This window comes from Ursus arctos, unplaced genomic scaffold, assembly GCF_023065955.2.
Source record: "Ursus arctos isolate Adak ecotype North America unplaced genomic scaffold, UrsArc2.0 scaffold_14, whole genome shotgun sequence".
NCBI lineage: Eukaryota > Metazoa > Chordata > Mammalia > Carnivora > Ursidae > Ursus > Ursus arctos.
The window spans coordinates 63,641,946-63,656,861 of record NW_026622808.1 but is presented as its reverse complement, the minus strand read 5'-3'; the positions used below and the strand labels follow the sequence as shown (position 1 = coordinate 63,656,861).

At 45.7% G+C, this 14,916-nt stretch overlaps 1 protein-coding gene across 3 annotated transcripts in view; it reads left to right on the top strand.

Annotated features, from left to right (window-relative positions):
• Window positions 1-14,916, top strand: part of TADA3 (transcriptional adaptor 3) — a 20,174-nt gene extending 5,258 nt beyond the window's left edge. For 2 of the 3 annotated variants that reach the window (XM_026501325.4, XM_026501326.4), the window contains exons 6-9: window positions 61-164; window positions 1,382-1,491; window positions 3,574-3,759; window positions 5,618-6,154. In XM_026501325.4, coding sequence (XP_026357110.1) covers window positions 61-164; window positions 1,382-1,491; window positions 3,574-3,759; window positions 5,618-5,810 — 593 coding nt within the window. In that variant the 3' untranslated portion in view covers window positions 5,811-6,154. Of the gene's footprint in view, window positions 1-60; window positions 165-1,381; window positions 1,492-3,573; window positions 3,760-5,617; window positions 6,155-14,677 lie in introns of those variants that run through there. The other variant, XM_026501327.4, reaches the window with a different exon arrangement.

The window sequence follows — 14,916 nt, the reverse complement described above, 5'->3', positions numbered from 1 at the left end:
GCCAAGACTTGAGTTCCCAGTTCTCAACCCACCTGTCTACCATTTCTCTGCCCACGTTAGATGTGGATGCCCTGCTGAAGAAGTCTGAGGCCCAGCATGAGCAGCCAGAAGATGGGTGCCCCTTTGGTGCTCTGACGCAGCGCCTTCTACAGGCCCTGGTGGAGGTGAGCACCCTAACTCAAAACAGGAATTATGCTTACTTTCTGTTTTAATGTTTTATTTTGTGTTGAAGTGTATCATACATTTAGAAAGGTACATAGATCTTAAATGTATAGATTGATATATTTTCACACACGAGCACACTTGTATATCTGGCCTCATGAACACAAAATAAGGCATTGCCTGTGTCCTAGAGCCCCTCTCCTGCTCTTCCCAGATTCTCTCCTCCCCCAAAAGTAGCCACTGCACCACAGTTACTTTTGTTGAGTGTTAGCTGAGGGCTGAGCCCTGTGCAGGGGCTTTCCACACATCCTCTTGTTGGAGGCAAGGACAGTTGTTAGCCCTGTATTGCATACTAGAAGATTGAAGCTCAGAAAAGGGGACTGTCTGCTTGAGGTCGTACAGCTAATAAATAGAAGCAGGACTCAAACCCCAGGTACAGAGCACCTTTCTTTATGCCGACTGTCTGGCCTTAGGCACATCCCCTAAGCTTACTGAGCCTTATTTTCTCCCTAACTCAGAACACGTAGTGTCTTTCTCTCATGTAACAGTCCGGAGCACATGTTCCGGGTTGCCTGAGGTGGGAGTGAGGGGAGATCTCAGCCCCACACCATTAGACAAGGGCCCTGGCTGTGGTGGCTTTGCCACCTTAAACAGGCACTCTGCACAAGGTCGTTCTGGGTATGCTTGCTACTCCGAGCCCGCAGAAAAAGAGCAAGGAAGAATGTGTGAAGGACGGTTTATGGGCCATGACTGGCTGTGGCTCTTATCTCTTTTGATCACTTTCCACTGGAGAGAATTTGTCACCTGACCACATCTGACTTCAAGGGGAGCTGGGAAGTATAGGGTAGCTGGGCAGCCATAAGCCGAGCTACAGAGAGGTGAGGAGGGCTTTTGGACAGCCAGCAGCGCTTGCCACAGTGTGCTTAGTTAGCACAGTGCCCAGTGCAGTGCAGCTGCTTAGCTCCTTGCTTTATTGCTGTTGAGCATTATCGTTGCTCTTCTGAGCTCCCTTCTTTTGGTGTCGGTACAAAAAAGGGATTTCTAAAATGATCAAAGCTTTCTGGAATCAGTTTGGGAAGGTGTCCCAGAGGGATGGGAACAATAAAAGAGTATTTCTGGTCTGTGAAGACTGAAGACTCTGAGTGCAGGTTAGAGAGGAGCAAAAAAATGGAAATACTATGGCTCTTACTCCCTCCATCCCATTCCTGTGGTCTTCTAGGAAAATATCATTTCCCCTATGGAGGACTCTCCTATTCCCGACATGTCTGGGAAAGAATCGGGGGCCGACGGGGCAAGCACCTCTCCCCGCAATCAGAACAAGCCCTTCAGGTGAGTGGCAACTCTGTCATATCCTGCTGTCTGGCGCATGCCTCTGTTGACTTCTTTCCATCCCCGCATGAGAAGGTCTTCCTTAAAAGAGAGGTGGAGGGCATTTTGATGAAGCCCAGTGAAAGTTTCAAACGTGCATGCTGGCCCAGCATTTCTGCATGCACAGACTTAAGTACGGGGTTGTTCCTCATAGCCCTGTTTGTACTGTAAACGATCTAAATGGGGATTGGTTGGCTAAATAGTTGTAATTCCATATGATGAAATAACTTGTAACTATTAATTGTCTTAGAGAAACCTACTTAATTGACGTGAAAAGATGTAAACAATAGAGTGTTAAATGGAGAAAATGTCACTCGAGCACAATACAGGTTGATTCTGTTTTTACTCAGCATATATTTACATGTGTGCACATAGGGAAGAAAACCTAAAATGTGTAGTAAAAGATTGGAAATAACATGTAACAAAATCTGTAATATATATAGTATATAAGTAATATATAATAAAATATATTTTTGTATGTGTAATGTTAATAACGAAAATAATAGTAATATTTTCGATAGTGACATAAAATAATAGTGTTTCTCTCTGAGTTGTTGGCATTACAGGTTTTTCTGTATTTTTTGACAGTGGATATGTGTTGGCTTGTGTTTGAAATAAGACCAGATGTGTCTGTCTCTATATTTTTTCCCAGCATTTTGAGCAATAATTGATACATATCCCTGTATGAGTTTAAAGTGTACATGTACAAAACGTGTATATGGTCTGATTCACGTATGTTGTGACATGATTACCACAATAGGTTCAGCTAACATCCATCCTCTCATGTAGATACAATAAAAAGAAAAGAAGAAAAGGAAAAATATTTCTCCTTGTGATGAGAACTCTTAGGATTTACACTCTGTATCATACAGTAGTGTTAGCTACAGTCGTCGTGTTGCATAGAACATCCTGGGACTTAGTTATCTTACAATTGGAAGTTTGTACCTTTTGATCACCTTCCTCCAGTTCTCCCCCCCACCCCACCCTCCGACTCTGGTAATGGGAAGTCTGATCTTTTTTTCAATGAATTTGTGGGGTTTTTTAGATTCCACATATAAGTGAGATGATGTATTTGTTTTTCTCTCTCTGACTTACTTCGCTTAGCATAATGCATTCAGAGGCCATCCATGTTGTCACAAATGGTAGGATTTCCTTGGTTTTTTAAGGCTGAATTATAATCTGTTTTATCTATACCGCAGTTTCTTTATCCATTCAGCCATCGATGGACTCCAAGGTTGCTTCCATATCTTGACTATTGTAAAGAATGCTGCTGTGAATGTGGGGGTGCAGATATGTTCTCCAGTTAGTATTTACATTTCCTTTGTACATACTCCCAGAATTAGAGTAGCTAGATCATGTGGTAGCTCTGTTTTTAATTCTTTGAGGATCTTTGAAGATCACACTGTGTTCCACAGTGACTGCACCAATTTACATTCCCACCAACATTGCAGGAGGGTTCCCTTTTCTCCAGATCCTCGCCAACATTTGTTACCTCTTGCCTTTGTGATGATGGCCAGAGATGATAACAGGCCAGAGATGGTAACTCATGGTAGTTTTAATTTGCATTTCTCTAGTAACTAGGGATGTTGAGCATCTTTTCATGTACCTGTTGGCTTTTTATATATCTTCTTTGGAGAAACGTCTACTCAGGGACTTTGCCCATTTTTTAATTGGGTGGGTTTATTGCTTTTGAGTTATATGAGTTCTTTATATATGGTAGATATTAACTTCTCATCAGATATATTGTTTGCAAATATTTTTTCCCGTTCCATAAGTTATCTTTTTGCTTTGTTGATGATTTCTTTTGCTGTGCAGAAGTAATTTTTGTTTTTGTTTTGTTGCTTGTGCTTTGGGTGTCACAGCCAAAAAGTCATTGCCAAGACCCATGTCAAGGAGCTTAGCTCTTACCATTTTCTCTGTATTTTTATACCTAGATAGAGAGGGGTGCCCAAAGAGAAAATAATGTGTTCGCTAACCTTGGGAAGTTCTCAGGGGTCCCCCCTCTAATCTGGCCCTTGAGCTAAGGACTCCCTTCCTCTGTAGTGTGCCCCATACCAAGTCCCTGGAGAGCCGCATCAAGGAGGAGCTGATCGCCCAGGGCCTGCTGGAGTCTGAGGACCGCCCCGCAGAGGACTCAGAGGATGAGGTCCTCGCGGAGCTGCGCAAACGGCAGGCCGAGCTGAAGGCGCTCAGCGCCCACAACCGCACCAAGAAGCACGACCTGCTGAGGTGAGTGTGGATGGGTGGTGTGGGCTGAGGAGGCCTAGGCCACTGCTGGTCGCCTTCTGGGGGCTTTACAGGAGGGTTCCCAAACCCAGCAGGTCCTCTAAGTCACCTGGAGAGCCTTGCAGAAAGTACCATTGCTGGGCACCAGACTCCAGGGCTAAGGCATCTGTGAGTTGTTTATTTACCTATTTGGAATTGTGGTGAAAAAAAATGTAGTGTAAAATGGATTCTTTAAGCCATTTGTAAGTGTACAGTTCAGTGGTATTGCCTATATTCACATTGTTGTGTGATTTATTTTTTTAGTTTTTTCATGTTTATTTTCTTTCTCCCCCAACATATTTTTAATGATAAATTTCATAAACACAGAACATCTGAAGGAGTAGTAGGATAAACACCAATATACTGTCTACCCGGCTGTATCAACTGTTTACAATTTCGCTAGATGTCTGTGATTATTATTGGCCCTTCACTGGAAATTGCCCAGTATTTTAGTATCAGTTCTTTAAGGAATTGGTCACAGTATCTTTCATTTTATATTGACTCCCATCCATCTTGCCCTGCGTTGGTCATGACAAAAGTGTAGGTGACGTCTGGAGGGAGATTATGTTAGTTGTTGCCCTTGGGGGGAGGTAGAGAAGCAGACTCACTGACAGGTGTGTCTGCCCCTCACAGAGCTCCAACAGGGCAGGGCACACTCATTCATTTGGCCAGCTCTGCCTGTCTCTTACACATGGTGCTGGGGGCTAGGAAGAGAGGCAGAGCAAAGGCTTGTGGTCTGCAAGTGGGTCATTGGTAAAGAGGTGCACCATTAAGGGGAGAGGGAACTGCTGACAAGCTGCTAAGGGGGTACTAAGGATAAGCATGTACTGAGTGCCAGTGGTGTACCAGGGGCTTTATATATACCCTCGTGTTTAATCTTGACTACAGTCTGGGGGATAGGTGGTATTTTCCCTGTTTACTAGATGAGGAAGTAAAGGGCCAATGAAGTGAGTGCTCTCCTGAAGTTTATGCAGCCAGTAAATAACAAAGCTGCAACTTGAGCCCAAGGCTAAATGCGAAGCCTCTTTCTAGTTCCCTTTCATGCAAGAACAAGAAGAGAAAGATAACAGATGAAAGAGGTACCGAGTTGAGTGGAGAAGAGGGAGAGGGAGAAGCAAGGATGTGCAGATACAGAGGTAGTGGACCATGAACGAACTAGCTTGGGTTGTCAGAAGGCCAGAGTCCAGCCCTCATTCCTGCTGTGGACCAGCAGCAGGGCTTTGAGCAAGGTACCTCGTTCCTGAGCGGCAGCTTCCCCTTCTGGAAAATTAACAGGTTGGACTAGGTCAGATCTCTAAGCCACCTTCCAGCTCCACCAGTGGAATTGATAGGTCGGATTTCATTTCCAGGGGTTGGTTTGGCGTCTTGTGTGCTTCATGTAGACTGCGGGCCGCCTAGACTCTTAGGTTGCTCAGGAACTTGGATACAGAAGTAAGCAGGTCTTCTGCTGACACTAGAACACCTTTTAAAGAAGATTGTTTGGAGCCAGCCTGCCTTAATTCAGATCTCCTACTCACTAGTTGTGGGATCTTTGGGTGTTTTTTACTCTCCTTGACTTCCATTTTAACACTGGTAACATCGGGAAAATAGTACCTACCTCAACAAGGTTATTACGAGGATTAATTCTGCTGACATATTTGAAGGGCTTGTGATTGTGACTAGCACGTAATACCATGTCAGTGTGGTTCAGTAACTTTGCATTTTGGTATGAAATGGTCCACAGGAGTGCCAGCCTGGGGTGGTGCGTGGATTCAGGCTGGGGAGGGGGGCCCCTACTGTGGAGGTGGGCTTCCCATGGCAACTGGCTGGCTGGCCCCCACAGGCTGGCAAAGGAGGAGGTAAGCCGGCAAGAGCTAAGGCAGCGGGTCCGCATGGCAGACAACGAGGTCATGGATGCCTTCCGGAAGATCATGGCTGCCCGGCAGAAGAAGCGGACCCCCACCAAGAAGGAGAAGGACCAGGCCTGGAAGACTCTGAAGGAGCGTGAGAGCATCCTAAAGCTGCTGGATGGGTAGCCCTCACCCCTGCCTCAAGCTGCCTTCCCCTGGCCCGGGGGAAGGAGGGGTGGGAAGCCCACTTCCTTCTTTGGGCTGCCCGAACCATAAGCCTGTGGCTGCCTGTTAAATGTCAAATCGCGACAGTCTCTAGAGGACTGTGGCCTTTCCCTGAGGTCTTTTGGCCTAGCTCTGTACAGCCAGGACATGGGAGGCCCTGCTGGGCTGGCCTGGGGCCCAGTCTGTGCTTCCCCCTCTTTACTGTTCCCCACTCCCACACCTCTGTCCCTCAAGGACTTCTCCCTTGTTGTTTTGTAAAGTGCAAACCTAAAAGTAAAGTGACTGCTGTGGTTTTTTAAAAAGTATCCAGAATCTTTGAATGTCTCTTATTGTGGGGTAGAAAAGAACTGGTGTGGGTGGCAAAGGAGGGCATGCTTGGGGGCTCTCAGCCTTTGGCCACTCACCCATGTCATTCATTCAGGAAGAACTCCCTGGGGATACTTGTGGCTGCAGGTAACAGAACACGCTCAGCTGAAAGTGGATTCACAACAGAAATGTGTTGATTGGGGCCTTGGTGGTCCTGGGGTAGGGTGGCCTCCAGGGTTGGCCAAGCCAGCAACTCAACAGGGCCATCAAGGGCCCAGCTTTCTCTGTAGTGCCCTCCACCATGTCAGCTTTTGCCTAAAATAGGTTTTCCTCCAGCTCTGCAGCCAGTAGCAGCTAACAGAGGCCAAATTGATGTCTGACACAGGAGAGGGCAGGAAGGAGCCAGCTGGCTTTCCTGGCCCACCCAAAAGACCACAGTGCCTTTCCCAAATACCCTTATGCCTCACTGGCCCACGCTAAGTCCCAGATGTCCGTTCCTGAACCAATCACTGTGGCAATGGATGACTCTACTGGGTTGTAACTAGTGAGAGTGGAGTCTGCTTCCCCACCAAGCCCAAGGCAGTGGGGAGAAATGGGGGAAAACCCACAAAAATCTGAGTAGGAAGGGGAAATGGATGGTGGATAGGCCACCAATAATGTCCCTTCCACAACCTGGACCGGAAACAGCCTAGGCAATACAGATGAGCAAATATGCTCTTGTCCCTGCCTCAAGTTGTTCCCAGACTAGTCAGGGAGTCGGAAAATAATTTGTAATTTACTGTGGGAAGGTTGAAGTCCACACGGGAAAAGGGAGGGGAAGGTCCCCTGAGGAAGTGACCTGTGAACTGAGCCGTAAAGAAAGACGGCAAGGACAGCCAACATTCTTGTATGCCCAGCACTTCTGTTAAGAGAACTGCCCCTTCCCCATTCCATGTGGCTCTTGTGGGACTGTCAAACTAGGATGGATACATGACCCCGGCTTGGCCAGTCACAGCACCCCATTTTTTAGCTATGATAATTGGTCCAAAAAATGGACATGTGACTTGAAGCTGGGCAATCAGAGGCCTTCCATAAGCTATTGATGCTGAGAGAGGAGGGTTTCTCTTTCGGATCAAAAGCCTTAGAATGTCATCTTAGACTACCTGCGGACCCACTCGTGCCGTGTGGAAGAACCTGCCTGAGAAAAAAGTCAACTCAGGCAGAGACAGGAGATGGAGAAGGAGACAAAGCCTCCGTGATGTAGCTGCAGCCGCAGGTCCTCCACTGGACCTTCCAGTTACATCAGCCCCCAGTGCTGCTTTTGGCTTAAGCTAGTTCCCTTTGGAGTCTCATCATTTGTCAGCTAAAAAAGGCCTGAGTGATGAAGGTGGACTTCGGTGAAGAGAAGGCTGGAGTGGAGTTCCGAGAGAGGCCACAGAGGCCCTGCCCCCCACCAGGTGCAGAACCCAGCCGCTGCAGTTCTTCAGTGCTCATCACCCTGCCTCGTCACCTCATGCCTCTCAGAAGACACCTAGGCTTCATTTCATTAATTCGTTAATCACATTCATTAATGAAATTGAGTGCTCAGTAAATGTTAGCTCTGTACCAGGCGCTGTTCCAAACTCCTCAGTTCACCGAATCTCCTCAGCCTGCCCTGTGGTAGGTACTAATAACATCCCATTCACAGATGAGGAAACTGAGTCTCAGGTGATTACATACCTCGCTTGGTCAAACAATGGATAAGTGGTTGAGGCAAGATTCAAACTTAGCCCATTTGACTTGCAGACAGAGCCCCTTCATTATGCAACTCATTGGGGCTTCACTCCCTTAGAGCCAATATGAATGGTGCTCCTAGGTTTGGGCACTGCACAACCTGTGCAGCCATACATGGCAGCACTGCTTGCAGATCCCTTGCTTTTGACTAACCATTTGTTTCCACATTCCTTATTAAGTCAGACCACAGGTAAGGTAGGCATCATTGGTAGTTCCAGGAGCAGAGACAGTTTTGTGGAGGAGGTAGGATGACAGTTGCAATCCCCACATTAGGTAGAATTGTGAGAGGGGAAGGCAGGTATTATAAACAGAAGGAAGAACCCTAGAGGCACCTGGGTGGCTCAGTCGGTTAAGTGTTCAACTCTTGATCTCAGCTCAGTTCTTGATCTCAGGGTCGTAAGTTCGAGCCCTACGTTGGGCTCTGCACTGGGCGCAGAGTCTACTTTAAAATGGGGATGGGGCGGGGGGAAGAACCCTAGAAGTCTGAGTGGGCCTGATTCATTAGGGAAAAGACCTTCAAGGATCAGTTGTAAGAACACTAGTTCTTCTCTATTGCACACCTACTATCTGCCCAGTACTGTGCGGGGCCCTCTACTCCCATGTTTTATTTGATGCTCACCACACACCTACAAGGGGAATAGGAATATTCCCACCCTGCAGAGGAGGACACTGAAGCTCAATGTGCAATGTGCAGAAGAGGACACTGAAGCTCAGAAGTTCAGTGGCTTCTGAGACTACACAATGTTGGTGCAGGAACAGCTCAGATAGCACCATGGCTGAGTTGACAACCACAGTGGCCCAGGGAGTCCCTTCTTATGGCCACATCCGTGTCTGCTGGAGCCAAAATGAGGCCTCCTTTAGGGGGTTTAGAGGAAGCTGGGTTCCCCATGAGGAGGGGGAGAGTAGTTTCAGCCACTCAAGCTTACAATTTTAATTTGAAACAACCCTGACACCTTATCACTAGTTGGGTGAAAAAGTCTTTTGTGTCTTGGCCCTGAGAGGCATCCACCATCATTGTTTCTCCGGTGTCCCAAATGTCTTACAACTGACTTCCGGAAACACCAGGGTGCATGAGAACAGGGAGGATTGAGTGGAGGTTAAGCTCTGATGTCAGGAATGTGACCCAGCATAGGTCCCCAGCCCCTGCCAACTCCTGAGCGCTCTGGAGGTGGGGGGTTGATTTGATGGATGCTGGGTCCCAGTTAACTCCTGCTAAGAAGGAGATGATGGCTGGAACTTTGTGGCAACATGGTCAGAGAGTAAATTCCCTTCCTGCTATGGGGGTCAAGACTTAATAGAACCAAACACAAATGGACCATAACTCAATCGTTCATGTGCTAACTCATCATTTCTTCACTCACCTCATTTGTTTATTCATTCCATCTACTCGCCTCCCTTCCTCATTCATACTTTTGTTTCCTCACTCAGTGACCCTGTTGCCATGGCTGAGAGCTCTGTACATGACTGTCTCCAGAGACAGGGAGACAGCTAGAAAGACAAAAACAAGGCGATAAGAGCAATAATAGAAGAATGTACAAAGTCTCAGGGACCTGGGGCACAGAATAATTTAACAACAGTTTAAAGGGTCAGGGAAAGCTTCAGGGAGGTCGTGGAAAGGAAGTTGCCAGGCAGAAGACACTGCAGACAAAAAGAACAGTGAGGCACAGAGGTGTGAACAGCTGGCCTGCTTAGAGAGAGGTGAGAACATCACTGTGACTGGAGTCCTAGGTGTGTGGAGGGGGAGGGGAAGGAAAAGAGATGATGCTGGAAAGTAGGTTGAGACCAGGCTGGCTGTGAATGGCAGGTTAAGGAGCACGGGCTTTATTCTCAAGGTCAGTGGTTTCTCAAAGTGCAGTCCTTCAGGGGTGGGGGTGCCTGGCTGGCTCAGATGGTGGAACATGTGACTCTTGACCTCAGGGTTGTGAGTTTGAGCCCTACGTTGGGTGTAGAGATTACTTATAAATAAAATCTTTTTTCTTAAAAAAGTGTGGTCCTTGGGCCAGCAGCAACAGCATCACCTGGCAACTTACTAAAGATGCTAATTCTTGGGTCCTAGACCTACTGAATCAGAAACTCTGCTGGGGAGCTCCAGCCATCTCTGTGTTAACATGCTTTCCAGGTGATTCCTGATGCATATTAAAGTTTGAGAATCACTTTTCTCCATAGTAGGGATTCAGGGGTGGTGTGTGAGCAGAGGAGTGCCATAATAGCACTGTGAATTGGAAAGCACTCTGATAGCATGGAAGCCAGACGGATTAGAGGGGGTGAGCGTGAAACAGGACAGACTGGAGTGCAATCATGTGCAAAGAAATACATCTGAGACAGTGGATGCTGCAGAAACTGGTAGGTGTCCTCCAAAATTTGTTCTCCCTCGATAGCTAACAGAACCCCTGATTTTTAATGGGACATATGCCTCAAAGACGAAATATCCCAGCTGCTCTTGCAGTTAGGTGTGGTGTTGTGATGAAGTTTTGGCCAATAGGATGTGAGTGGAAGAGATGTGTGTTAACTATGAGGTCACGAGTCTCAAAGGGTATGCCTTCCATGTTCCCATTTCCCCTGGCTGGGATGAGGCATGGTGGCTAGCCATCTTGAAACATGTGGTCAGAGATAACCCTGGGGGAACCATGAGCAACAAGGTAAGAAGAAGCCAAGATCCCTCCTACCTTATAGTCATCATGCCAACCTCAGAGTACTTATGATGGCCAGATTGGTATACACTTCCATTTTATTTAAATCACAACTATTTTGAATGTCTATTAGGGAAATCAGACCTATATTTTAGCTGCTACAGTGGACCAAGTACTCTTTTCAAAGTATATCAGATTCCTTCCCTTCTTTCCTCCCTCCCTCTCTTTTTCTCCCTTTCTTTCTCTCTTTCTTTCTCTCTTTCTTTCTTTCTTTCTTTCTTTCTTTTCTTTCTTTCTTTCTTTCTTTCTTCTTTCTTCCCTCCCTCCCTCCCTACCTCAAAAGAATTTGAGAAAGCTTATAATTAAGGATGTGTACAATAAGTTTCATGAAATACAAATACAAAATTAAGCCCAACAGGTTTAATGGAGCTGCTGTCATTAAACATCAGATTCAGCTCTAAGCTTCCTGGAAGCCAAGAAGAAAATGGAGATAAGATGAATCAGTCTCAGAACATTGGATATCAGAGGACAGGGCATTTCCCAGTTTTCCTGACAAAAATTCCAGTAACTTCTCACCCTGGAGAAATTTCTCCACTGGAGTCATATATTGATAATATTCTCCACAAATTTGACAGCAAGTGGAAATTGAGTTTCACATTGTGATTTCTTATCACAACCTTTGATGAAACCTCAGGCCATATTGTTACAAGACAACTCTGGGAATTTACATGAATTCTCACATCTGTTCCTCTCAACAACTCTGTGTCAGAGCAGGCAAGATCATTACCCTGTTCACGGATGAGGAAACTAGGATACAGAAAGGGGAAGAGCCCAATCAGATAGCTGGCGGGGAACCAGTTTTGTAAGCCAGTTTCGTAGACTCTAGAGGCCCTATTCTAAGGGTGCCTCTCTGGGCCTGCCAGCACCACCACATGCAAAATTATAGATGGATTATCAGAGAAAAGCACAAGAATCATCGCCTCAGAATATGCCTGTTAGCCCAGAGAAATCAGTGAGATCTGGCAAATATTGGAGGGACCTCTGAGCCTCCTGAGAGGGGCTGCTCCTGACTGAATGAGAAGTAGGGGTAGGTACCGTGAGCGCAGAAAGGAACCCCCAAATTTAGAGCTTGACTAGAGCATGTGGGGCTTCAAGAATGGAAGGAAAAATAATAGTAAAAGCAGCCGTCCCAGGGCAGCTGATGTCTATGAAAGGAGAAGAAACCTCATCTCTTCTGTCTCATTTCTTACTGAGCATCTATTATGCACCAGATACATGCTGAAAACCCAAGTGACAATGGCTGAAAGTCACTTTCTGTCTCATTCTCAAAATAACCCTGCAAAGTAGGTATGCTTATTGGTACGATTATGCCATGTTATAGATGAAGAAACTGGGGCTCAGAACAGTGAAATTGTTCAAGTTCCCATAGCTGGTAAGGGTTAGAGACGGAGTTTGAATCCTGGTCTGTCTGACCCCAAAACTTCTTTTAATGTGCCGTCACTGTTTCAATAGTAGGAGAGAAAAGAGTTGATGGATATGACATTTAAATCCTTTCTAGGGACGCCTGGGTGGCTCAAGTCGGCTAAGCGTCTGCCTTCGGCTCAGGTCATGATTCCAGGGTCCTGGGATGGAGTCCCTCATTGGGCTCCTTGCTCAGCAGGGAGCCTGGTTCTTCCTCTGCCTGCTGCTCCCCCTGTTTGTGCTCTTTCTCTCCAACAAATAAATAAATAAAATCTTTAAAAAAATAAATCCATTCTATTTGTTATTTTTTATTTATTTTTTTTAAAGATTTTTATTTATTTATTCGACAGAGATAGAGACAGCCAGCGAGAGAGGGAACACAAGCAGGGGGAGTGGGAGAGGAAGAAACAGGCTCATAGCAGAGGAGCCTGATGTGGGGCTCGATCCTGTAACGCCAGAATCACGCCCTGAGCCGAAGGCAGACGCTTTAACCGCTGTGCCACCCAGGCGCCCCTGTTATTTTTTAAATAAAATTTAAAAATTGAACATCAAGTTGGTACACATCCACCATCTTTTGTCGTAATTTTTTTAAAGTAACTTTTTGACCGTAAAGTTCGAACATATTCAACAAAATTTGGAGAATACAGACCCATAGAGAGAAGTAAAAGAAACAAAACAAAATCAGATAATTTTTGGACCATTATTATCATTTGTAGTGTTCCTCTCCACTCTTCGCTATGAATAATGTATGGTTCACATTTTACACCGAAGTTATCAAACTGCATACCTGCTTAACATTCTGAACATTTTTATCCTTTTATTAAGTAGGTTGCATTTCCATCAGTTTATGAACTGTGAAGTCTTACATCTCATAGGCATACCCTATGTTTTTAAACCATTCCCTTCTTGGTGATTTCTTCTAAATTGTGCTGTTAGAAAAATATTTCTTCAAATATCTTGGAGCATATAGCTTTGTCTTAATTTAGGACTATTTCCCTGAAATTAATTCCCAGAAGAGGAATGCCTGGGTCAAAAGGCCTGGACATTCGGTTAAGCATCTGCCTTCAGCTCAGATCATGATCCCAGGGTCCCGCATGGGGCCCCCTGCTTAGTGGGGAGTCTGTTTCTCCCTCTATCCCCCGCCCCTGCTTGTGATCTCTCCCTCTGTCTCTCACTCTCTCAAATAAATAAAATCTTAAAAAAAAAAAAAAAAAGCCCTGGCCATTATTTAAGCCTTTGATGCATATTGCCAAATAGCTTTCCAAAAGATTTTAGCAATTCATTTTCCACCAGAAATGCAGAAGTGTCTGCTGCTCACACTGACAACAGTCTTCAGTGTCACCAGTTTTTTCAACTTCAAAATTGAAAGGCGATGAATGGCCCTTTTGCACTGCTTTGATGACTTACGTGAGGTAGAAAGTGTTCTGTGTTTATTGTGTTTTATCTATCTCCACTGACCAGTTATTGGGTTCTTAGTCTGTTTGTTATCAATGCTAGATGTTCTTCACATAATAGAAATATTAACCCATTGTCTGTAAGACATTTCCCCAGTCTGAAGTTTGCCTTTTAATGCTGGGTATGATTTTGGAGTAGGGTAGGTTTTTTTGGTTTGTTTCCAGCAATAGAAGTTAAAGAATGTTTGTTTTGTAAATAACCCTGTCCATCTATTCCGTAAGAATTCTTCCATTTTTGGGTGCCTGGGTGGCTATGTGGTTGGGTGGCTGCCTTCAGCTCAGGTCATGATCCCAGGGTTCTGGGATCGAGGCCCCACCCCCACCCCCGCCAGGCTCCCCACTCCATGGGGAGTGTGCTTGTCTCTCTCCCTCTCCCTCTCCCTCTGCCCCTCCGCCTGCTCCTGCTCTGTCTCTCAAATAAATAAAAATCTTAAAAAAAAGAATTCTTCCATTTTCTCTAATCTTAGAAAACCATTCAGCCCTGCAGTGTCAGGTTCAAGAATTGATGGAGTTGTCTGAGCTGTTTTGTCATCTTTTTTTTTTTTTTAAGATTTTATTTATTTATGTGACAGACAGCCAGCGAGAGAGGGAACACAGCAGGGGAGTGGGAGAGGAAGAAGCAGGCTCCCAGCGGAGGAGCCCGATGTGGGACTCGATCCCGGGATGCCGGGATCATGCCCTGAGCCGAAGGCAGCCGCTTAACGACTGCGCTACCCAGGTGCCCCTGTTTTGTCATCTTTTTAATAACAAAGGGGAGAAGAGGATTATTTCCTTTTTTCCTTCATATATTTGACTTTCCTCGACTTTCTGTTTTAGTACCTTGAAATATGCTCATTGGGAGTGGGAACCGTAGGAGGAAATGTGAATATGTATATGCACCCCAAAAAGTCTGGAGGAATATGTACCCAAAATACTAATACTGGCTATTTATGATTGATGGGAGCGGGGCTGGGATGGATTTGTTATTCAAAGGGTGCCCAAGACCCTTATTTCCTTTTGGCAAGATACCTCTCTTCATCCCATGGTGTGGCTGCCCATGACAGTATATTTGCCCAATATAGTACCTCATTTCCTTGGCAATAGTTTGGGGCCAAGCAGTAGGCATGTTACTCTAGCAGAACTCAATCAGAGTCCTTTCCTGAGACTGATACACGAAACTCGGTATAGCTCTCCTGCTGGGTTCCTTTGGAAAGCTGGGTCTGCCTCACACTATGTTTTCTTCCAGGCAGAGAGATCACTTTGCGGAGGAAGGGAAGCCAACGTGCAGAGAAATCGAGACAAGAAGAGATGCAAGAAAGCACATCCTATGAGTACTGTGTCTCCAGTTCTAGGCTCCAAGACCCTGGTCCATGTGTGGTTCCTTTAATCTTGCAGTCAGCTATTGCAGTCAAGAGTTTCCTCTTCGATGAAGCTGGCTTAGGCTGGGATTTTGTTACTTGGCAAGTAAAAGAACTTGATCAGTGA